This window comes from Pelobates fuscus, chromosome 5 (assembly GCF_036172605.1).
Source record: "Pelobates fuscus isolate aPelFus1 chromosome 5, aPelFus1.pri, whole genome shotgun sequence".
In the NCBI taxonomy this organism is placed as follows: domain Eukaryota; kingdom Metazoa; phylum Chordata; class Amphibia; order Anura; family Pelobatidae; genus Pelobates; species Pelobates fuscus.
In genome coordinates, this window is record NC_086321.1 from 204,999,759 (window position 1) to 205,023,268 (window position 23,510).

At 38.1% G+C, this 23,510-nt stretch overlaps 1 protein-coding gene across 1 annotated transcript in view; it reads left to right on the forward strand.

Annotated features, from left to right (window-relative positions):
• FANCC (FA complementation group C) overlaps positions 1 to 20,684 on the forward strand; it is a 220,412-nt gene extending 199,728 nt beyond the window's left edge. Inside the window, exons 10-15 of the mRNA XM_063454967.1 lie at positions 4,365 to 4,464; positions 7,815 to 7,890; positions 10,296 to 10,371; positions 15,779 to 15,953; positions 17,270 to 17,473; positions 20,501 to 20,684. Of these exons, the coding sequence (XP_063311037.1) occupies positions 4,365 to 4,464; positions 7,815 to 7,890; positions 10,296 to 10,371; positions 15,779 to 15,953; positions 17,270 to 17,473; positions 20,501 to 20,632 (763 nt within the window). The 3' untranslated portion in view covers positions 20,633 to 20,684. The remainder of the gene's footprint in view (positions 1 to 4,364; positions 4,465 to 7,814; positions 7,891 to 10,295; positions 10,372 to 15,778; positions 15,954 to 17,269; positions 17,474 to 20,500) is intronic.
• The last annotated feature ends 2,826 nt before the right edge of the window (positions 20,685 to 23,510 follow it).

Below are 23,510 nucleotides of genomic sequence, written 5' to 3' on the forward strand. Positions count from 1 at the left end.
ATTTCAAACAATTTGATACTTACCAGGGTCCATTGGGATCCTCTGGTCCTGCCCTATCTTCAGATATAAAGTCAGAGTCCCAGTTTCTCAACCAATATATGTCCCAGGACATACTTGAAAACGAGAGAAATCTCAATGTATCTTTCCTGGTAAAATATTTTATCAAATAAATCAAATAATAATAAATCAAATAAGGACAGCATTTATAAACATTTATATATCTAACGCCAAAGAGGAACTTCTACTTTAGGTATATTTATAGTGGGGCTGGACCAGGGGAGCCCTGGGCACTCAAGTAAGTGTTTACAAATGGTTTGACTCTTAGCCCCTTCACTTCCATAATAGAGTATACATTTTTTTTTATATATTCATGAACAGATCAGAGTTTAGTCCATAAAGTCTCACTCACCCTAATGCTGTAGAAATGATTGCCGGCCTGTCGAGGAACAAATTCTCTGACAGAAGCCACTACTCACTCATTTAAAGGCTGCAAGTATATTGAAAGTGTCTGCTCCTCCATTTCTTCCAAACAACAAAGGAAGTATCAATGGGTGATAGCCTAGAAATAAACTATTGATCCATTTTTATTTATTTATTTATTTTAACTCCTACTATATGTGATACAAATATTTTTTTACTTAAATACAAACATTTCAGACACTGTATGAAATATTGCAAGAAAAAATACAATGCTTATTGTCCAAAGCAGGGATCTAAAACTCTGTCCCCCCAGATGGCCTATAACACCCAGAATTCTTGTATTGCTATAGATGGCTGGAGAATCATGGGAGTTTGGCATCAGGGGGGCAGACTTTGAGAGTCTTGTCTAAAGTTTTTAGTTTCCTAAAATGGCTATAAAGAATAAACAAATAAATGCAAAATAAAAATTTACATTTTTAAGTTTCTCGTGAAGTAGTCTGTGTCACGCCAAGCCTGCATAATTCATTGTTGCACTATAGAATATTGCCATTTAATGTAATTTGTGTAGTGCATATATGACTTGGCCAAATTGTAAAGGTCAGATTACAGAAGGGTTATGTAAATTGTATAGGAATGTGAAAGGGGTCAGATGGTTTACAAAATGGATTGATCCTTTGATTAATCAAAGGCTCTGCAAGGTGTGAAATTCTACACTTGAGATGCCTAGTTCCAATGTAAACTAAATGACTTCAACCATATAGCCTGTAACTCTTAGTTGATTAGTTAATTTCTTTGATATGTTAATGAGCATTAGCCTTCAAGAAAACCAGTATCATATCCAAAAGAAACATTACTACTTACCCACAAATTAATAATTAAACCTCATTTTTTATTATATTTAGAATGGGACAAGCACAGTCTTCTAATCAAGCCCAAACATTATTTTCGTAACTTAACCATAGGGGAAGGGATTGGGATGTACGCTATATTGGATCACACGTAAGGAGTTTGATATATCTATGGAATGGAAAAATGGTAACAAATTCATAGATGCATATATTATTTCAGTGGCAAGTACATGAGAGGAGATAGAACCAACTGTTTCCATTTGCATTGCTGTTGGTCTGGAACACAAGAGGGTGGTCACTTATTGTTTCCATAGGTCCACCTTATCTCCACCTCTAGGCCAGGCTTGGTAATCCACAGGGTAGATATCTAATGATTCTGAAGTGTGCTTGTGCTTGCTAGGGGCCAAAATCAGATTTTGGGTGAGTCACCCAGCATATAGACCCCAAAATAAAAGAGATGAACGGTGTTGATACAGCGCAAGTATCCTGGGAGTGTTCTCTGTCTCATCTTTTGTGTGCTTACAGGGGAGTACTACTACATGGGCGCAGTGGGTGTGGCCCAGTCTGTACTCAAAATTGTTGTTTTATTATATGATCACGTGTTAGCATTGTAACCACTATAGCATCCTAAAATTTGCTTTTACTTTTTAAAAAAAAAATATTTTAAGATCCCAGTTTAGTTATTAAACCTGAGCTTGAATGAGTTTGTCACTACTATTCCATACGAACAGTTCACTTTTTTCAAGACACACAATTAACCAACCGTTTAATCTCCTAGTTTTGGAACAGATCTAAAAAACTTTGTAAGGAAGACAATGAATATGTGACTGTGCAAAGGTTAAGACAGTCTGTTTTAACATGTTTTCCTAGACATACATCACCCTTCATGTTGACTGGCCGCACACAATTTGTTTTCTGCAGGAAGGACAATGGTACTTCAATAAAGGTGGACACAAAAGGTATAACCCTCCAGGAAAACATGAAGGTTGGGCAATTCTAATTATGTTTTAAAGGGACACCCCATTTTTCATTGGAATTATATCTAAAAACGATTGCAAATGATTCTGATCTCTTGTCTGCAGCTTTTGCAAGCCCTCCCCTTAATCACAGACTACCCAATGCAGCTCAATGAGAAGTGTTTGCAAAGAAGGTGCTCTGTGCAATTGCCTGCCTCTTGATTTTAGCTCCACTGAGCTAACCAAACCAGGAAGTAACAGGACCTGTTGTCTGCTTGAAAGCCAGAGTGGTGTATCCAGGTGAATTTATAAAAACGCCAATTTCTTTTGAAAGCTGCACTTTTAGTAAAACGAAAAATGAGGATACACTAAGCATTTTTGCAAGTTAAAGTGCTTTAGGGGTCAGAATTCCAAGGTGTCTTCAAACTCTGCAACCCCATCTAATCCAGATGTGTAGCTGAGAGTGGCTTGATGGAAAAAGTCTAGCAATTGTTAATATAAAGAGAACAGTTTGCACAACATTGATGTAACCTGGCAGCCAAGGAGAGTGGACTGGAATGCGTGTGCGTGAACAATGACAACTGCCCTGTACAAATCAATGGGGCGTAACACGCCATTGAGTAAGCATGTGTATAGTGTGGCTGTTGCATCAAATATTGCAATAAGCTTGAACATTCCCCTGTGGAAACTATTCAGATGATTCAGAAGGCTTTTGGGGATAATGCAACGAGTGCCCGTCCAAATAAATGTGTGGCATAAACGCTTAATAGATGGTCGAGAATCTGGCTTTTCCCAAAACGAAAATTACTTTTCAAAGGGAAAAGATTTCATACCATGAGATTCAGGTAAATACGACGAGGCAGTTGATGGCGATTCCAATAAAGTATTTTGTAGAGTGCTTTGAACAATGGAAAATACCCTGGGAGAACTGTGTGAGGTCCCAAGTTGCCTACTTTGAAGGGGATTGAGGCGTAATTGTCCTTTGCACAATGTATCTTGTATCTTTGTCAATAAATGTCTCTATTTTTCATATTGCATGGCTGGGTACTTTCTGGACAGGCCTCGCATATTATTATATGTTCACATCTACTCTAGTGTACTAGAGCATGAGAAAAAGCAGGGTGAACAGCTTAACCCCTTAAGGACACATGACATGTGTGACATGTCATGATTCCCTTTTATTCCAGAAGTTTGGTCCTTAAGGGGTTAAGCAAAGTTTGACAATTAACCTGGGCCACCGCCTTCCCTTCTGTTAATTACTCCTGCCACTGAGCGAAGTCTAACTGTGCTGGGCCATGTTCATTGGTAGAGAGCACATCATCTGAGCTCAGTGATTTGAAGGGGTCATGGTTCCAGGAGTCGGTATGTGCATCTAGAGGTCCAGGCTGGTTAATGTCAATTCTGTGCATATTCCAATGCACATAATTGCATTCATTGGCTGAGAGCAGTCAGCTGACAGTCTCAGCCAATGAAAGGCCTGCAGGATTGATTTATGGTTTTATCGCTGGCCACTGAAGGACCCTCAGTGCCCGGCAGGGACCCATGTAAGTGGGGAAGCAATTGCAAAATTACTTGCCCCTTTACTGGGAGACCTGGCCAGGGCACTCCTGGCATTATAACCACTACAGTGGTATGCACTGGTTATGATGCTTGGAGTAACCCTATAAACACAGTGAGGTAAAGAGGTATTGTACAAATTATTGCATTTAAATACTTGAACAAAAATTGTAGTCCAGGCACTCAAGCATTAATTCAGAAGGTTTATTGGAACAAAGTGCAACGTTTCAATCCCACAAGATATCTTTCTCAAGCTTGAGATGTCACCAATATTGAGAAAGATCGCTTGTGGGATCGAAACGTTGCACTTTGTTCCAATAAACCTGCTGAATTGATCCTTGAGTGCCTGGACTACAATTTTTATTCAACTATCACAGGATGGGTAGCCAACCCCAGGTCTGGTTGCACCAGGATTGTAATAAGTGTGCAGTATTTCTCTCTTTTTTTGTTTATACACTATGGGCATTTAAATACTGTGATTGGAAACAAGTTGTATATTAAAGTAATACTTTTAATTTTGCTGTTTATTAGACTGTCACTAGCAAACAAAAAAAAAAGTTATATATTTTTTTTTAATGCATAGGAACGCACTACTGGAGACTGATGGTACTATAAAAGTAATAACTATAATACGATTGTTTACACAACGATTCATCCAGATGTATGAGAAAGATAACTTGCAGGTATTTCTTTCACTTTGTATATAAAATCATGTTTGTGTAATCTAAAATGCAAGGGGTGACCAAATAATCTGTCTCTTAATAAGTAAGCGAGTTCAAGGATGGGATTTTATTATGAATACATCAGATGGACCAATTGGTTCATCTGCCTTCAGTCTTTTTTCTTTTATGGTTAGTCCTGTTAGCCAGCTACTATTTAGATGGAATAATGCTCAATATTTAAAACTCTGCATTATAGTAACATATTTATGTTATGAATTTCAATTATATTATTAGTCATTGAGTACATTAAGATTGAAGTGATTGTTTGAAAAATGGAACTTTAAATTCAGATGAAAAAAACAACCTCAAAAACCACAACACGTTTTGCTTTTTCTTTAACTCAGAAAAGATTTAGTTTATATTGAAATTAATCATATTATGTTGCTTGCTTACAAAGCACACTATGAAGTATCAGCATAATGTAAGTCCTAGTCTGCTGTGACGCAAGTCAGAGTCATGAATGTGATAGAGACGGCGTTTAAGTGTCTACAGTATTGGCTATGGCTAATATGTACATCGGAGACAGACTGTTTACTATACCTGAGTGATCTTAGAAGCTGACTGTAAATCTTCCATCCTCTATCCTAGGCACAATGTACCAGGTATTGTGCTAACAATTCATAGCTTCTAGTGCCAGCTAAATGGGAGCTTTTGGCATTTGCTTTCCCTGCATACATTATAATCCTGATCAAACAGACTTGTCTGAACAACTGCAGTTATAAAAATATTAATTGACAACCTGGCAATAAAACCTAAATTCCCTGTAAAGTATGTATCTATTATTTAAAGAAACATATATTTATTTTTAAAGGGACCCTCTGGGCACCAGTGCAACTTTAATACATCTGGTCTTGCCCTCATTAATATGTTGTATTTTTTATTTGCACACTCAAATCTTTTTTTAGTTTTTAAACAAACTAAAAATGTTTTGTGGAATGCTGCACCATAAGCTTTCCTCCATAGCCCCCTTCATGCAAGAAAGACTTCCTTATAAGTATATGCAGCTCAGCCCTAATAGCACTGAGTAATCTGCTTTTAATTCACAACCTGGCTACAGAAAGTCAGAGAAACTACAGAGAAGCAAGTAGCGATATCCTTATGGTATGTATCATTGGGTGTCCTTCCTTCTCATGCAGGTTCTTTTGTGATTCAGATCACCCAGTGATGTCATTGGCTGAGCTGTGTACATATAGTTGTTAAGGAAGTGTTTTTCTAGAGAAAGGGTGTGTGCCTAAGGAGGCGGGCTTATAGTACCGCATTATGCTACACATTTATTTTTGCATAGCAATCACCAAGATCAGCCAGTCAGATGCTTCTTGTAGAGAATATCTTATTTCAATCATGCTGTGTATGATGTCACCAAACGTAAAGACTTTCAGTAATTCCAAGTCTTTAACCCCTTAAGGACCAAACTTCTGGAATAAAATGGAATCATGACGTGTCACACATGTCATGTGTCCTTAAGGGGTTAACGAGGAAGCACCTCTAATGGCTGTCATCCTGACAGCCACTGCGGGCATGCTTATAGCAAAATGTTCATACTATCATTTCTCAGAAAAGAAACAAATGTCCCTTTTCAGTTCTTATCATAATTAATAGACTGTATTCTGGAACCTGTGTAGCCAGCACAGAGATGCTGAACACATAAAAGATACATACATCTTCTCAAAATGTGCACAGCTTATAAGAGAAATCTGCCATTGGAAAACACATGAATACACAGGTCTGTGCTTCAATCAAAGATTTAGGGTAGAGGTTTATGTTAATTTTGTTTACCGTATTTATATGTTATTTGTTTTATTTATATTCTCACTGGCCATCCATTGCAGATGAAGATAATGTTCTCCTCTTAGTCATATGAAATATGCCATGTTAAGATGAATTGTTTCACTTTGTAGCTCAGCCATGACTTTAAAAAGTAAAGGCCTGTTCTCTAAAACTGAAAGGCTAACACTAAGAAGACTCAGAAGGCCTTTAAAAAATATTCATTGATATTTGGGCTCTGTAAAAATGTACAGAATATTATTATTAATTTATTACTGGCATTTATAAAGCGCGAACATATTCCACAGCGCTATACAACTGGGAAAAAGTCAGTGCATTATAAACAGACAAACACAAAAGGTAGAGGGCCCTGCACATGAGTTGAGATCTAGCCCCTGAAGATCTTTTATACAGAGCACCTTGCTAGATAGCTTGTGAGCTTACAATCTATTCTGCACTAATTAACATCTACCTGGCATTCACATGGTTAAACCTATTGGCCTCCATGTAGTTTAGAAAATAAGCATAAGTCTCCAATATGAAATGCATCATTTTGCTAGATTTACAGAAAACAAAATACAGAAGTATGATGCATACATCGTAAAATTAAATTTGTAATATTCAATTTGAGAAAAAAAACCTGTATAGCTCTTCCTGCTCTAATCTTTCAACCTCATTATTTTTCATTCAGGTTAATGTTTGACACGTTGAGCTGATAAGAGATTATTTGTTAGAAAAGAGTCTGAGATTTAAGTTTTGTAGCCCTAAGCCACACTGTTTAAATACCGTATTTGCAGCTGTCTATGTGTCTAGCAGTTTCTTTCCTGGAATATTAACGTGGCAGTCGTACTTATCCTGGGGTCACATGCTTTATATTTAATAATAATAATTTTTGTATTCTTTAAACCAGCTGTATTAATGTATACTCGTTTTTCAACAGCTAAACTATTTACTCATGATAATCCTCTTTGGGTGTATTGTAGTAACAAAATAAATTAGGAAATATGCCCTTTGGTGAGAGCGGTGCTTTCATTGGAGGTATTTTTCTCTGAAGTGTAGTATCTACACCCTAGATATATATCTGACAATATAATATTAGTGAGCACACCTCCCAATATAATTGTTTCAACATTACAAACTTTCAGGAGGGGGAATATGAACACACAGAGTGAGAGAAGTAGTGGCTAAGTAAGCAGCCTCCTATTAGGTTAATAAGAATACACGAACATTCAAATAAGGACATTTTACTCTCTCACCTTGGGCGGCAGTGATAGACTGCAAATGTCAGGCCAAGACACCCACTCAAAAACTAGAGAAGTCACTGAAGACTTCAGTATTATTACCATTGTAATAATGTTTCATAGTTAAGTTAGATGCTTAAAGGGCCCATTTAGCAAATGCTGTCTGATATACGATTATACAGACAAGGCCCTTGTCATCCTTTTTAGACAAACTCCTACTGTAATGCTGAGCAAAATTTGCAGGAATATATATATATCATCTGTTTGTAATGTTTTTTTTAATTTTTTTTTTATTATTCTTTTTAGGCCCGGTTTCCTTTGAGGACATTTTTTCCGCACAATAGTCTTAATCTTGTGATGGCTTTGCTCAGACAATTCCAAGGTATCTTATGTTTACTTACATAACCTATTTTTTGTACCAATAAGTTGTTTGTGATTTTATTCTTGAATCCTTTTAGATTATCACCACAAACCCCGGAGTTGATAAAATATATGCACTATTAATAGATTTACAGTAATTACAGTGAGCAGAAAGGAATCCTTACTTCCCTTGCCACCACACAGCCAGTTTCTCATCTCATCTATCATGTGCCGTTTTGTGATGTTAACGAGCTATGTTCTCAGTGCTCTGATTCTCAAGGATATCGGGTGCTTTTTACATCACTCTACAGCTGAATGTGCTCACATCTCAATTCAGCACGTTAAAGGATCTGAGGTCAAAAGAGAAAATAAATCTTTTTCGTATGTACAAATTCTGCAAGGTTTTCTGATCTTGGGACTTTCCAGAGGCAGTGCTTGTTTCTACAAATTATCTCACTAACCAACAGCAAGTACTGTTGGTTATCTCATACTCCGCAGCAAGTATTACTGGATGTAAAAGCAATGCAGATTATTTCAGTGTTACTGAATGGGCCATAGCATAGTGAATAGTTGCCAAATGGTTACAGTTCTTCAGTTTTTACAGCAATGTTATTCAATGTAGATATTAGCTATAGGCGGCACGTGTTCTGTGCACACACCCTAAAGATGTTTTTCTAACTCACTATATCCGCATGCATGAAAAAATATAAATGTACCATAGATCACTGTGGATCCTGAACCTGGAATACTGAAGAACACATGGCTAACACTGTTAAAATAGCTAGATATCACTTTTATAGCCTGAGGAAGTTTGGAAAGCATGACTCTCAATAGGGAATGTGTATAAAAATATCCCTGCAAAAACATAATACGTGTTTAAGAACATGTGCAGGAAGGGATTGCCCCAAGAAAATAGGATCGTTGTGATTGCTGCACCAAAAAGTGAACCAAAAGGGATAGTGGAAGGATATGTTTTCAAAAATTACATGGTATTTTTGCATAATGACTTTATAACACCAGAATATATTTTTTCATTGGCATTATTTCTGTGTTTACAGTTTGCACATTTGTAAATCACACCAGTGAATCTCTAGCTGTAGAATATATGCAAGATCACTTATTAATTTGAGAGAAAAAAATAAGTTTTTAAACGATAATATACAATAAAAGCATGCGAACATTAAGTGAAATTCATTTTAGTCACCTCAATAATCGACTGTGTGTTCTGAGTGTGCTTATTTTGTTTGTTGCTCTTGATTTTTTTATGATGTAGGTTATGGTATTTAAAGCTAGCAAAGAGAAAAGTAACTTTTTATAAGTAACGTAGAATTTATATCTCAAAGTGCTTGGGCTTTCTATCAGTTACATTTATAGACATATTTTTAAGGTTACCTGTCACACCTATAACAACGTATGCTCTTTATAAAGAGCAGATTTGCTAGCAAATGTATAGATTGGGAGAAAAATAGGTCTTTCTCCCCACTGCCCGTCAATTATTCAGCATCAACACAATGCCGAAAAATTCACTGACAAAGGCTCTCCACACATGGCAACAACAGAGTATGTAACTCCCTAGTCGATGTTGGCTAGGGAGTATAGGAACAGAGTGACATTGAGAATAAGGTATGCTGGCAAAAAAGCCAACGTGTTGGTCTCTCAAAGGAGGCTTGCCTTGCGTGAGCAAGTGACCCAAGCACGTCAAATGAAAGCAGAGATGTGGAGGAGTGAACAATTAACTGGAGGTGGGTGGTAGGTGTTACAGAAAAGTAGTGACAAAAAAAAGGCGGCACTGGATTGGAGGTGAGGTAAGGTTTATCAAAAACTTATATCTAATACATCATATATCTCTGATGTATTTTTAGCCAATTTACAGCAAGTTAAAAAAAAAAACTTACGTCAAGTTCACTTTAAGTTCTGTGCTATTATACCACATTTTCATTCCAAACTCTAAGCCAAGGAGCTTGCACTCAAGGAAGAAGTCATAACATTCTAAAACAGTTTGACTGCTTACAATGAGGGGGCACCTATGCTATGGTACTTAGAGTATTCCTTTCTTTTGTGTTTCTAGTGCTTCAGCTGCATTTTTAGCATCACAGTTTTTATCTTATCTAAATTGTATTCAAATTAATTTACTGACTACTGTATTTGTATGTATTTATGTAACACTTCAGTTTCATGAGCATATATGATGTATGAATAAATAATATTTTATTGAATTGTATTCCCAAATTACTCACCAACACGTCTAGATTTTATTTATTTGTGTTTGGTAGCCTTGCAGTGGGTGTTTTTGAAGTTGATTTTCTATTTATTTTGTAATTGACACTGCTCCCCTATCAGTGCTGTAAACTTCATCAACACCTAACAAAGCTTTTTATTTTGATGAAATAATTCTGTTTAAATGGTTGTTAAACTTTGCTTTTTTAGGCTTAACACATAGAGTCTGCTTTCAGCATCTGCATAGTATTGTACAAAAGGTGAAGGATGTGGACAGTGGAACAAGGTACTTACCCAGACTAAAATAATACTGACATGGAATTCACCCATATGCAACTGATGTTACACAGAGTTAATTGCCAATTGCTAGTGCACTAATTTATGATATTAATAACTACTTCTTCTGTGCTGTATTATTGATGTTTTTTCAAGATATATTTTAGTTTAGAATTGTGGAATTAAAGTAGTCTTATATTAGCCTTGGGACCCATTGCAAATGCTCAGCCATGCGTGCTGCTGGAATCAGAACTTTTAGCAAAAGTAAAGCTGCAGTACAAATATTCAGAATTTGCAGAATAAAGTAGATGCCTTGGTGACACAGCAGTGGCAAAAAAAAAATTGTAATCAAAATGTAATTAATATTATATTTAAGTCTGGCGTGTATCAAAATGGGTAGAGTGGGGCTGGGAAATCAAATAAAGAAAAAACATATTTAATATACATAACAAGATGTTTATACTCATGCTTCCTTTCTTGGCTATTTTCAAACACTTCCTTAAAACCCATCTGTTTTAACCCCTTAAGGACCAAACGTCTAGAATTAAAGGGAATCATGACATGTCACACATGTCATGTGTCCTTAAGGGGTTAAAGACTTTTCTCAATCCTTCTCAAGCCCCTTTTGATTGTATTTATTGTCTAGAAATTATCTAGACTGTTCTTTTGTACTCCCTCTCTATATGTCATGTTTTTTTTTCTTCCCAGATTGAATGTACAAAATACATTGCTTCTATCAGTTAGTCTTGTAATAATAACCTTTAGTTAACATGACTGTATCACTGCAGAATCAGTTAGCAACCTGTAAATAAAGGATGACATGATGTAGTCTGCGTATGCCAAATCTTATGGGGGCAGGGGGGTTAACTGCAACAGATATTGTGTGATAAGCTCGCTGTAAAATAGCTGAGCAGTCCCACATTTGGGCCAATACTCATTTCAACATGTTTCACATGTGCTTCCTCATTGGTAATACTAAGAATTTAGACATTTAGAAGGTGAAACTCTTTGTCATGTATATTTTCTTGCACAATGAAACACAAACAATCCAAAGCTGATGTTATTCATTCAACAATGCATTTTTTCTTGCACAATTTTTCATAAATGTAGTCCGTATCATACATCACAAAAAAAACATATCAAGCTAATTTCTCCCAGGTGGACTCAACCTGCTTTACACATACAGTTGCAAGAAAAAGTATGTGAACCCTTTGGAATGATATGGATTTCTGCACAAATTGGTCATAAAATGTGATCTGATCATCATCTAAGTCACAACAATAGACAATCACAGTCTGCTTAAACTAATAACACACAAAGAATGAAATGTTGCCATGTTTTTATTGAACACACCCTGTAAACATTCACAGTGCAGGTGGAAAAAGTATGTGAACCCTTGGATTTAATAACTGGTTGAACCTCCTTTGGCAGCAATAACTTCAACCAAACGTTTCCTGTAGTTGCAGATCAGACGTGCACAACGGTTATGAGTAATTCTTGACCATTCCTCTTTACAGAACTGTTTCAGTTCAGCAATATTCTTGGGATGTCTGGTGTGAATCGCTTTATTGAGGTCATGCACACAGCATCTCAGTCGGTTTGAGGTCAGGACTCTGACTGGGCCACTTCAGAAGGTGTATTTTCTTCTGTTTAAGCCATTCTGTTGTTGATTTACTTCTATGCTTTGGGTCATTGTCCTGTTGCAAAACCCATCTTCTCTTGAGCTTCAGCTGATAGACAGATGGCCTTAAGTTCTCCTGCAAAATGTCTTGATAAACTTGGGAATTCATTTTTCCTTCGATGATAGCAATCCGTCCAGCAATCTGACGCAGCAAAGCAGCCCCAAACCATGATGCCCCAACCACCATACTTCACAGTTGGGATGAGGTTTTGATGTTGGTGTGCTGTGCCTCTTTTTCGCCACACATAGTGTTGTGTGTTAGTGTTGTGTGTTTCTTCCAAACAACTCAACTTTGGTTTCATCTGTCCACAGAATATTTTTCCAGTACTGCTGTGGAACATCCAGGTGCTCTTGTGCAAACTGTAAACGTGCAGCAATGTTTTGTTTGGACAGCAGTGGCTTCCTCTGTGGTATCCTCCCGTGAAATCCATTCTTGTTTAGTGTTTTACGTATTGTAGATTTGCTAACAGGGATGTTAGCATTTGCCAGTGACTTTTGTAAGTCTTTAGCTGACACTCTAGGATTCTTCTTCACCTCATTGAGCAGTCTGCGCTGTGCTCTTGCAGTTATCTTTACAGGACGGCCACTCCTAGGGAGAGTAGCAGCAGTGCTGAACTTTCTCCATTTATAGACAATTTGTCTTACCGTGGACTGATGAACAGCAAGGCTTTTGGAGATACTTTTAAAACCCTTTCCAGCTTTATGCAAGTCAACAATTCTTAATCGTAGGTCTTCTGAGAGCTCTTTTGTGCGAGGCATCATTCACATCAGGCAATGCTTCTTGTGAAAAGCAAACCCAGAACTGGTGTGTGTTTTTTATAGGGCAGCGCAGCTGTAACCAACACCTCCAATCTCATCTCATTGATTGGACTCCAGTTGGCTGACATCTCACTCCAATTAGCTCTTGGAGATGTCATTAGTCTAGGGGTTCACATACTTTTTCCACCTGCACTGTGAATGTTTACATGGTGTGTTCAATAAAAACATGGCAACAGGGGGGCGGGGCCTGTCCAGCATGGCCGACAGACGTGCAAGGGGTGAGCTCCTCACACAAACCAAGCCAAACCGGGCACAAAACGGGATGTTAACCCCAAAACAGCAGCCACCGAGAGTGCACACTGTACCTAACCGTTGGGGCACATTTTCGGATGATTCTGGAGACTCGCCCGCCGATCTGCGGCTGAATGCAGCTTCTGAGGCCTATTGGCGCGGAGATACTCATGGGGGGAGGATGCGGCCGATCCTCCATCCTGAGGCCGCAGGGCTACAGCAAGCAACCCGTTCCCCCCCCTCTGGACCGGTGGGGGTCATCCCGGTCCCTGCTAAGGAAAAGGCAGCCGAGAACGGCACATTAAGCAATGCCGCAGCCTCCAGCTCGTGGGCCGCAACCAACATGGCGGACGGAGAAAGGGACCACCCTGCAACAACCTGGGAAGCCAAATTTAACGCTGAATTTGACAAGCTATGCGCAGCGTTCTGGGACCGGATCGCAGCCCGAGCAGGGCGGGCGCACCCGCCCTTTACACATACCTCACAGACCCAGACCGGTACCACCAATCTAATAAGCCCAGCCACTCACATGGACGAAGGTACAGTCGCAGCCACTTTCCCTTCTTCTGGGCCGGGCACTCACCTGGAGGCTACCCTCCTACGCCAGCCATACACCCGGGGAGCCACCTGTGAATCGGGGATGCCCTGGGCCCACAATCCTCCACACGGGATTCATGGCAAGACGGCGAGAGTTCCCTCTAAGGCCTCAGGCAGAAGACACGTGGCACACAGACATCGTAAGTCCAGGAACCGCTGGAAGCAACCAACAACCAAGCCAGCCAAAAACCCATCTGCTACGGAAGGATTACCTGATGGCTCACTGCGATCCAGGTGGAAGATAAGAGAGGAAGAAGGGAAGCAATTGCAGCCACAGAACCCATCACTGCCAACTCCAGCAACAAGCCTACAAAGTCAAGCAATGTGGGACTATGCGATACCAGTTAAGGGGATAGGCTGATGGCATTATATTTTAGCACAAGCTACTTCCACGGCTGACCCAGCTCCCCTTGGCTACCAATCTCTATATATGTTTTTGTTGCTGAATATGTCATGCCACCAGTGTTCCTCTCCTTCATAATAATTAACAGCCTACGTGATATAGCCTATTGATGCATAGTATACTGTGTTCCCTTTATTATCCTGTTATCCATGTCTAGCCTATTATGCCAAAGACAGAATAAGCTAACACTCACCATATCTATGTCTCTTACAAGTTATACTGTTTTGCATTTGCCTAACATTTACACAGGATTATACACCCTGCTAAATACTTTGAAGTTATGCTTGTACCGCTCTGTTGTAATATCCGCCCTCTTCCCTTCCGCTCTAACACACTCAGACGTCCTAGCTTGCAACACTAGCAACACTGCCACAGCTCACCTCAAAGCCTCCCTCACGACGCACACTAGATACGCACTACCCATGTTGGAACGCTACACAGGACACCATATTAGAGGTGCTGTACTCCTGCCTATATCATAGGATAGCCGAACAGGATTTCATTACAAAGCCTGTACCTAACTTACTTATCGACTACCAAGTTAATTACTCTTGTTAACCATAACATTCAATGCTAGCCTGTTCGGCGAACACTTGTATTATTTTATTACTTAACCTTCATGTCAGTGTACATACTGATCTTCAACGGTTTATATTGCCTGTTATGCTGACATAGCTGTTGTCTAAACCTGAACCAAGCATGAATCTTATAACAAAAATGTGCAGATGTAACCTATGCCGATTAATGGCCGGTACCTGCTGTTGTGGCAGGGCAGGCATGTTTGTCATCACTATGCACGTAAAAATAAAGAATTAAAAAAAAAACATGGCAACATTTCATTCTTTGTGTGTTATTAGTTTAAGCAGACTGTGATTGTCTATTGTTGTGACTTAGATGATGATCAGATCAAATTTTATGACCAATTTGTGCAGAAATCCATATCATTCCAAAGGGTTCACATACTTTTTCTTGCAACTGTATTATGTAAGATAAAATGAAGGGTAACACCCTAAGTGCAGTGTACGTGATCCAGGAGCTGACTTGCAAAAATGGCTAAAACTAGACTTTATAGAAATATAAAAATATAAATGTGCAAATAAAGAACGTTGTTTTTTAAAGACAATTACAAAATCATTGACCATCTTTAGTGTGGGTATTGGTATTATGGAGATTTTTCCTCTGTAATGACACAATGAGCAGAGTCTGAAAAGCAATAAATGAGCATTATTTATTGGGATGGCTGTCAGGACCCTTTTGTTTTTGTCTGAACTTGTCTCAGAATTTTCTCCACTGGTGATTTAACTGTATGCGCGTAATAAATATTTTTAAATAATGACTGACTGATTTTTCACAGAATTAGTATTTAGGATGTCTCCCCACCATCAATGACTGGTGTCACATTGTAGAATAAAATATAGATATGAAAAACTTAGTCTATACTGTCCATTGCCAATTTATATGACATATGCTTCACTTCAGACACAATAATCCCTTAATCCTGCTCTGGGACTGGTATATAGATAGTGAGATGTTTGCTGTTCCAGAGTTTGCAAGTAGCTATTGTTCTCTCACTTTAATTGCAAACTATAATAGATTTCAATACTTTAGAAATAAATCAGACGTGGCCCCTCTGAATGCTATGTCTGTCTTTTTTTCCATATTGTTACTTACTTAATTCTCTTCCAGATCTCATGAAAATCTCTTTAATTCCTGGTTTTTGCTAATTCATTTTGGAGATTGGGTGGATGTTGCAGCAGAACAGCTGTTGACGTCAGAGCATGAAATTTCAGATGACCTGCTGTGGCTTTTGGCATTTTATTACAATCCGTGCAATGACAACCAGGAGAGGATTAAAACAATGGTGGGTTGTGGCTACCATGTGGAATGAGTAACTCTAAAGTAATGTTTTTTAAAAACTGGTATTTTTAATTGGAACATTTTTCTTTCATTCTTAAGTCAAATATGTGGCATGCTATTTCTTGACAGACTGCATTTCATGATGTTTAACCAACAATGGAAGTTTTAAGGAAAAAAAACCAAACACATATAAGTTAAATATTTGATACAATATTTTGTTTTGCTTAATGCATTAACAGTTTTCCTTCTAATCTTATATGTACATTCTTATTTATAAACTAATGGTGTATAATGATGGTGATGCTGTAACAATCACCAATGTCATATATTCAGGTTGCACAATTGTATTTTCCTCCAGCAAAGGATACTGTTTGTTCCCTTGATTATTATTTTTTTTTTACCTGGCATACAAAGGTCACTTTTTAAATCTGGTGCTACTGTTTATGTTTGTTTATGTACAGACATTGGAAAAAGAAAGTTCACCCTCTCTGAATTCTATGGCTTTACATATAAGGACATAACAATCATCTGTTCCTTAGCAGGTCTTAAAATTAACATAAATAGAACCTCAGATGAATTATTACACAGTGTCATGATTTATTTAACAAAAATAAAGGATGCATTTTCTATTTTTCCAGTGATTGTATATATTCTCTACTGGTAGATATATAATAAGGCCACACACATTTGATGTAATTTCTGTATGTTTTTATAATTCGTTTATGGAATGCAAGGTATTCCTAAGAGATGGATAAAACCTGAAATCTATCCTGATTACAGATAAGCACTGTGCGTTTTTTTAAATCAGATTGTGGGATTTCAGTCTAGCAATTTATTATACCTTAATCATGGATTATTTACAAATCCTCCAGCATAATCAGTAAAAGACCTTTAGTGTTCAGCGCAAAATGTGTTAATTAATAGTGTAGATGCACAAGACGATTAAACAATTGTCTCAATCCTCTCTCTTACTAAATGGAAATCAAACCATCCATAGTGAGGCCTATCTACATTTTCTTTCACTCTAAAAGGTCAGAGTCTGGCTAAATGCCCCGACAGCTTAATCAAAGAGACCAAAGAAATTCCGGTATTTTATTTTCGCATGTTCCAAGTGTAATGTCAAGCTGAGTACACCACTGTCTAAAATCTTCTTGCCTTTTTGAAAATGGTCTGTTGAATTTCTAATGTGATTACAGATTTCACTAACCTCTTATTTACTTTTTTCTGTATTTTATTTTTTGCTTGCGTTAACGGCAAAGTTTACAATCATATTTGTTTTTGTAATTCACTTCATCATTTTCTTGTGTTTCATTATTTTAGATAGCAGCAAGAGAGGTTTGTACCAGCTTGAGAAAGCTCAGCAGCAATGCTGTTGCATGTCCAGTTACTTTACAGACTATACATGAAGGGAAAAGAGAACAAACGTGGAACTTCTGTACAATGCAGCTTATCAGGCATCTATGTGTCACATTCCTCCTTTATTCATCTGAATGGCATACTGTTGCCAAGGATTGCATTTCCAGAGTAAGTGGTACATTGATAATTAATGACTACAAACAAATAGATCACAGGTATTGGAAAATATTATCATCATCAATTTATGCTATTAGGGAAAATGGCGTAGTCATAATGTCAGTGCATATATGTTTCTAGTCTGAGCTTCAAACAGTTGATGGCCCATGTCTGTGCATTAAACTGGGGGAAAAAAAACTGCTAAATAGATAAAAAATATTGTCCTGAGTTTTAAAATACCCAGTGTTTACATGCTTTTTTTTGCAAGTTATAGGGTTATAGGTACAAGTAGGATATTGCGATTTCAAAACATATATTCTTTCAAATTTATCAATAGTGACATTGTAACACTATTATCTGCCAAAAGTCTCTGAATAACACCCCACATGTACATATTTTTTTTAAAGTCGACAAACCAGGGTATTCAATATAGGGTATGTCCAGTCTTTTTTAGTAGCCACCTAGTCGCAAACACTGGCCAAAGTTAGCGTTCATATTTGTTTTCTGTGTGAAAAAACTAAAAAACTAAATTAAATGCTAATTTTGGCCAGTGTTTGTGACTAAGTGGCTACTAAAAAAGAATGGACATACCCCATTTGCAATACCTTTTGTTGTCTTCTTTTGCAAATGGTATGCCATCATGGGGGTAATTCTCATTCCTGGGCTACCATACGCTCTCAAAGGCAACATAACCAACCTGGCCATTTTCAATGTAAAAATATTTGACCCATATATTTGACCCTGTAACTTTCAAAAACGCTATAAAATCTGTACATGGGGGGTAGTGTTATACTCGGGAGACTTTCTTGAACACAAATATTAGTGGGCTGCAGACAGTCTCCCCACACCGGGAGCACCGCCGATCGCCGCCGGGGGAACGACGGCGATCGGGTAAGTACATTGCACCGTTAGGACGGTTCAGGACCGTCATCGGTCGGCAATGCAAAAATGCCGATGACGGTCCTGAACCGTCCTCGGTCGTTTAGTGGTTAAAGGGTTATTATAACCCTTTTGTGACAATGTGTTTTTATCCATATTATGTCCTATTGGGTTCTACCTGCTTTTTTAATTCTGTGGTCAAATGTGCACGTTCTGGCATGGTGAGGGGAGATCTTTAATCATAGAAAAAAAGTGTTTATAAAAGGAGGGAGGGGACACACAGTCTCGGTCAAATGCTCTAGAGCATGGGTCGTCAACCTGGTCCCTACCTCCCACTAGTAGGCGTTTCAGGCTTCCAGTTGGGCGGTAGGGATTTCGGTGGCTAAATCCTCCTTTTGAGAGAGTGGGCGGGCGCTAGCGCACACATTAAAGAACGAACCTGCGCGAGAATGCATGCACGGGAACAAGCGACCGTGTGCATGCGCGCGCAAACGTGACTGTAACACTTGGGAAGAGGAAGGGGAGGAGTGGAAGCTGATAGCAGGGACAGGCAGAAGCGGAGCAGAGAAGTTGTAAAATAGGAGAAAGAAAAGTTATAGGCAGGACAAGGAGAGAATTGTTGTTGGCTAATAATAATAATAAGTGGGCTAACTAGCTCAGCTTTACTTTTGTACATTGCCCTAAGGAAGTGAAAAGCATAAAAAAGGAGATAAAAAGGAAAAGATCAAAACAAATAAAAAAAGGGAAGAAAAATAGAAAAAAGGGGATAAAATAAAGGAGGTACTTGTAAAAAAGGAGAAAGAAGGAGCAGAGTACTTGTAGAATAGGAGAAAGAAGGAGCAGAGTACTTGTAGAATAGGAGAAAGAAGGAGCAGAGTACTTGTAGAATAGGAGAAAGGAGAAGCAGAGTACTTGTAGAATAGGAGAAAGAAGGAGCAGAGTACTTGTAGAATAGGAGAAAGAAGGAGCAGAGTACTTGTAGAATAGGAGAAAGAAGGAGCAGAGTACTTGTAGAATAGGAGAAAGGAGAAGCAGAGTACTTGTAGAATAGGAGAAAGGAGAAGCAGAGTACTTGTAGAATAGGAGAAAGGAGAAGCAGAGTACTTGTAGAATAGGAGAAAGAAGGAGCAGAGTACTTGTAGAATAGAAGAAAGAAGGAGAAGAGTATTTGTAGAATAGAAGAAAGAAGGAGAAGAGTATTTGTAGAATAGGAAAAAGAAGGAGCAGAGTACTTGTAAAAAGGAGAGAAAATGAGCAGAGTACTTGTGAAAAGGAGAAAGAATGAGCAGAGTACTTGTAAAATAGGAGAAAGAATGAAAATAAAAAGGAAAAGGAGAGAATTGTTGTTGGCTAATAATAGTAAGTGGGCTACGTAGCTCAGCCTTCCTACTGGGCATTGCTATAAGGAAGGTTAAAAAAATAGAAGAAAGGAAAAAAAAGATGGAGTGGGGAATTGAGGTGGGAGAGGAGATGCTGATGCACAGATGAAAAATCATATTATGAGCAAACAGAGAAATCGTCTGAATATCGCGTGTCAACTCCTGCTCAAGAGAGAGCACACGTTAGGATAAACTTAATGCCGAGAGCACCAATAGTGCTGTTTTCTTCAGCTTTTCCAAATGGGAATCTGAGTGCAAATAAAGAGACAAACTGGGCAAAGCTCTAAAGATGAAGCAGGAAAATCCATTGTTTTCCATGGTAATTGCTCCATAATGAGGGGTTTGAACCAAAATTGCTATTTATACACAAGTCAATTCATCTGTTATACAAATGTGAATACAATCCTGTACAGTTGGTTTTGGACAGTTTAGGGTGCCGCAAGTTGGAATTGTAATTTACAGCTGGCTGACTCATGAGCATATACGATTGTGGTATCAGAACAGAGAACGTTCTCCTTCAGCTATATTTATCTTCTTGTTTTACTCAAAAAGTTTTGGATTTTCGAGCAAGACAAGCCATAAGTTGGAAGGTCACAGCATGATCAAAATACAGGGAGCCTGTTATTACTTTTTGGAAGGATTTAATTGAACACAAAAAGATGGTTTGTACAGTGATGAATGTTTAGCGTATTAGAATTTTTACCAGAGTACTGCATATTTGTTTGTGAAATATTGCAAGGCATTTAAGGATAACGTTACTCGCTTCCTTTCTCTCTCTTAGATGACTCAGACACAGGAAGCTGCCAACGAAGTCTCTGACGTACTGGCTCGTACTCTATGTAGACTTAATAGTACAGGAATGAAAAATGAAAAGATAACCAAGAAAGCACTTGAGCTGCTTCATGACTTTTGATACAAATAAGAAAACAAAGATTCAATGTGTATTTCAATAACGATGTGTATATATATGTGTATATATATATATATATATATATATATATATATATATATATATATATATCTTTGAATGCTGTGCTGCAGTCCAGTGAAGACCCTGCATTTTTTGGCAATCCACATTGTCCATGTTGAGTCACTTTTCACCGCACAAAACTGAAGCTTTTTATTCAGAGCAGTCACTCAAGGGAATTGCTTATTTCAAATACAGATGTCAGGAAGTTGTTTGTGACATTGACCAGTGTACTATTAATGAATGATTTGGAATGTTTAGACACATCAGCTGCTTATAAAGTCAGCACCCAGGAAACTAGTTTGGCAAGCTACACAAATTGGTCTAAATATGTAACGCCATAGCCATATGTATTCCTGGCAGAAATTTTTAGCAACTGTAATAACACACAAATAATAACACACAAATAAAATATGAAGACACACTGCACATAGTTGTACTCATTGCAATACTTTAGCACCGGTTGAAGTAAGAAAGTCTCCATACTGGTTAATGGACAGATTTGCATAGTTAAGTCTGACGAGATACAATATTAAAACTGGCATTGCTATGCCAGAAAGAAAGTCTGACATATTCATAAGGCAATATTATTTTAACCCCTTAAGGACCAAACTTCTGGAATAAAAGGGAATCACGACGTGTCACACATGTCATGTGTCCTTAAGGGGTTAATGGTGCAAGCATACATCTATAGTCTTACATTTCTTCCATATTGTAATGAAAAATTAATATGAAAATTAAAAAAAAATTCTAAAGAGTTCTAAAATTTGTATATATTTGTACATCCTAATAATTCTCAAATTTGTACACAGATAGAGCTATCACATCCTGGTCATAGATCCTAAGTTGGATGAAATGCATCACAAATGTGTTACTACGTAGCATTTTGCAATATATCTTATTATCACAAACATTTCTACCATTGACGTAGCTCTTCAAAGAAACATCAAGTGTATCCAGTTTTTGGGTCCAGTTCATCTGGAGACTACCAGCCTATTCTGGCAAGAAAGATGGCTGATATCCCGCTCTGGAGAAGCCTTACACTGATGGAGACCCTGTCGTTGTCCCCTTTTAGAGTGACGGGGATTATTTTGGTCCCCACTGGTGACACGCTTGTTACCACGACAATGCAGAGGCAGGCAGTGCCTTTCTTTTAAGAAGCTCACATTACATAACATGGCTGCCATCCAGCAGCCATCTTCACAGTGGACCAAATGCGTAAAGGCCTTTAATCAAGCTTTTGATATCATATGGACTTGCTTCTGAGCACGACTAGCTCAGCACTCTTCTACCACGACACCGAACCAACCTAATGACCTAATCCTTCTTTTGAGATACCAAGACAATAATTACAATGAGCGGCGGCTTACTTTGGATGCATGCCATGGAGAGATGGTCTCTTTGACACTGCTCACACCTTGGAGGTATTAGCTCTTTCGGCCTCTTTGGGAATACTGATCTGCGCACAGAAAATGGGCGGGTCGGTGAGCAGTGTGTGCTGGTTCATGTTGCAGCCTGTGGCCGAGGGAGCACTCTGTCACCCAACAGTCAGGGGACTGGGTTTGCAGGACTTTGGCCAGTACCACTGAGCAGATTCCTTCAGTTGGGAATAGTGTTATTTGGGGTTCAGGGGAGCCTAAGTGGAATGCGTCTACTCGTCATTTGTCTTTGTGGCCTTTATTGTTTCTTTTTGGTTGTTGTTACCTTTTATTTGTATCTAGGTTAAATTATGGTCACCTGCCTGTGCAGTTCAGTTATTACTTTACTCCAATCCACTATGCTGACCTTTATTTCATTACGTAAATACTCAAATCTCTCTAAACTTCTAAAATAAAATATTGTTCTAGTTAATTACATCATACAACTGCAGTGCAATTTTTATAGCTCATTTTATAAACACAACACGACAATGTGATGTTTATTATTAGCTTTTACCTTGTAAGAAAATTTGCTGTAAAGTTATTTGTTACCTCAATAAAAAATTAAATTGCAAAAAATGTATATATTAAAAATTACAAATAGTAATTTCAAAGAAATGGTGGGCACAAAATTATGGGCTTCAATCATTTGAAAATGATTTACCTTACTGTAATGTAGCAGGTGCAGTCACAATCACACCTTCCATATGTATTTCTATAATGCTCAATAGAATGAGCACTATATACCTTACAATGAGCAGTCAAGCTTAAGAGATCACAATTACTCCAAATAAGACTTACTAAAACATTAATGGAGCCAATGCCTGATCACAATTTTTCTGAATAAGATCGACTGATACATTAACAGAACCAATTCCCTTATGAGTTCATGATTATTAACCCAATTGTCCCCAAACCCTGTAGAACAATATAAGTGTGTCAAATATCACGTGGCCAATTTTAATCACAGAAAAAGTGGAATGATTAATAATTTCGGTCAAAGGAACATTACAGAGCAATCAGCTGACTCTGCACAGCAGGGGTTAGCTCAGGTGTGGTAACAGCAGCTCCTGCGTAGGAGCTGCTGACTGTCATTAGTAGTGCAGGCAAACCCCAGGCAATATGTCAAACCGTTGTTTACTTCTTACAATTGAGGGGGTGCCAGGACACTCCTGGTACCATATCCACTGGTGCAAGCTAAAGTAGTATTGATACTTGGAGTGCTCACTTAAATGTTGCTCCAGAGATGACTTACCTGCATGACCAATCAAAAGATAAATACATTTAAATAAACTTACCAGGGTTGTAAAATGTGCTAATTTAAAAGAAATTACTGATCTCTGTTATGTTCCCAGTTTAGCCATTTTGGACAACATTTTGTAAAATCAATTTTTTTTGTTATTACA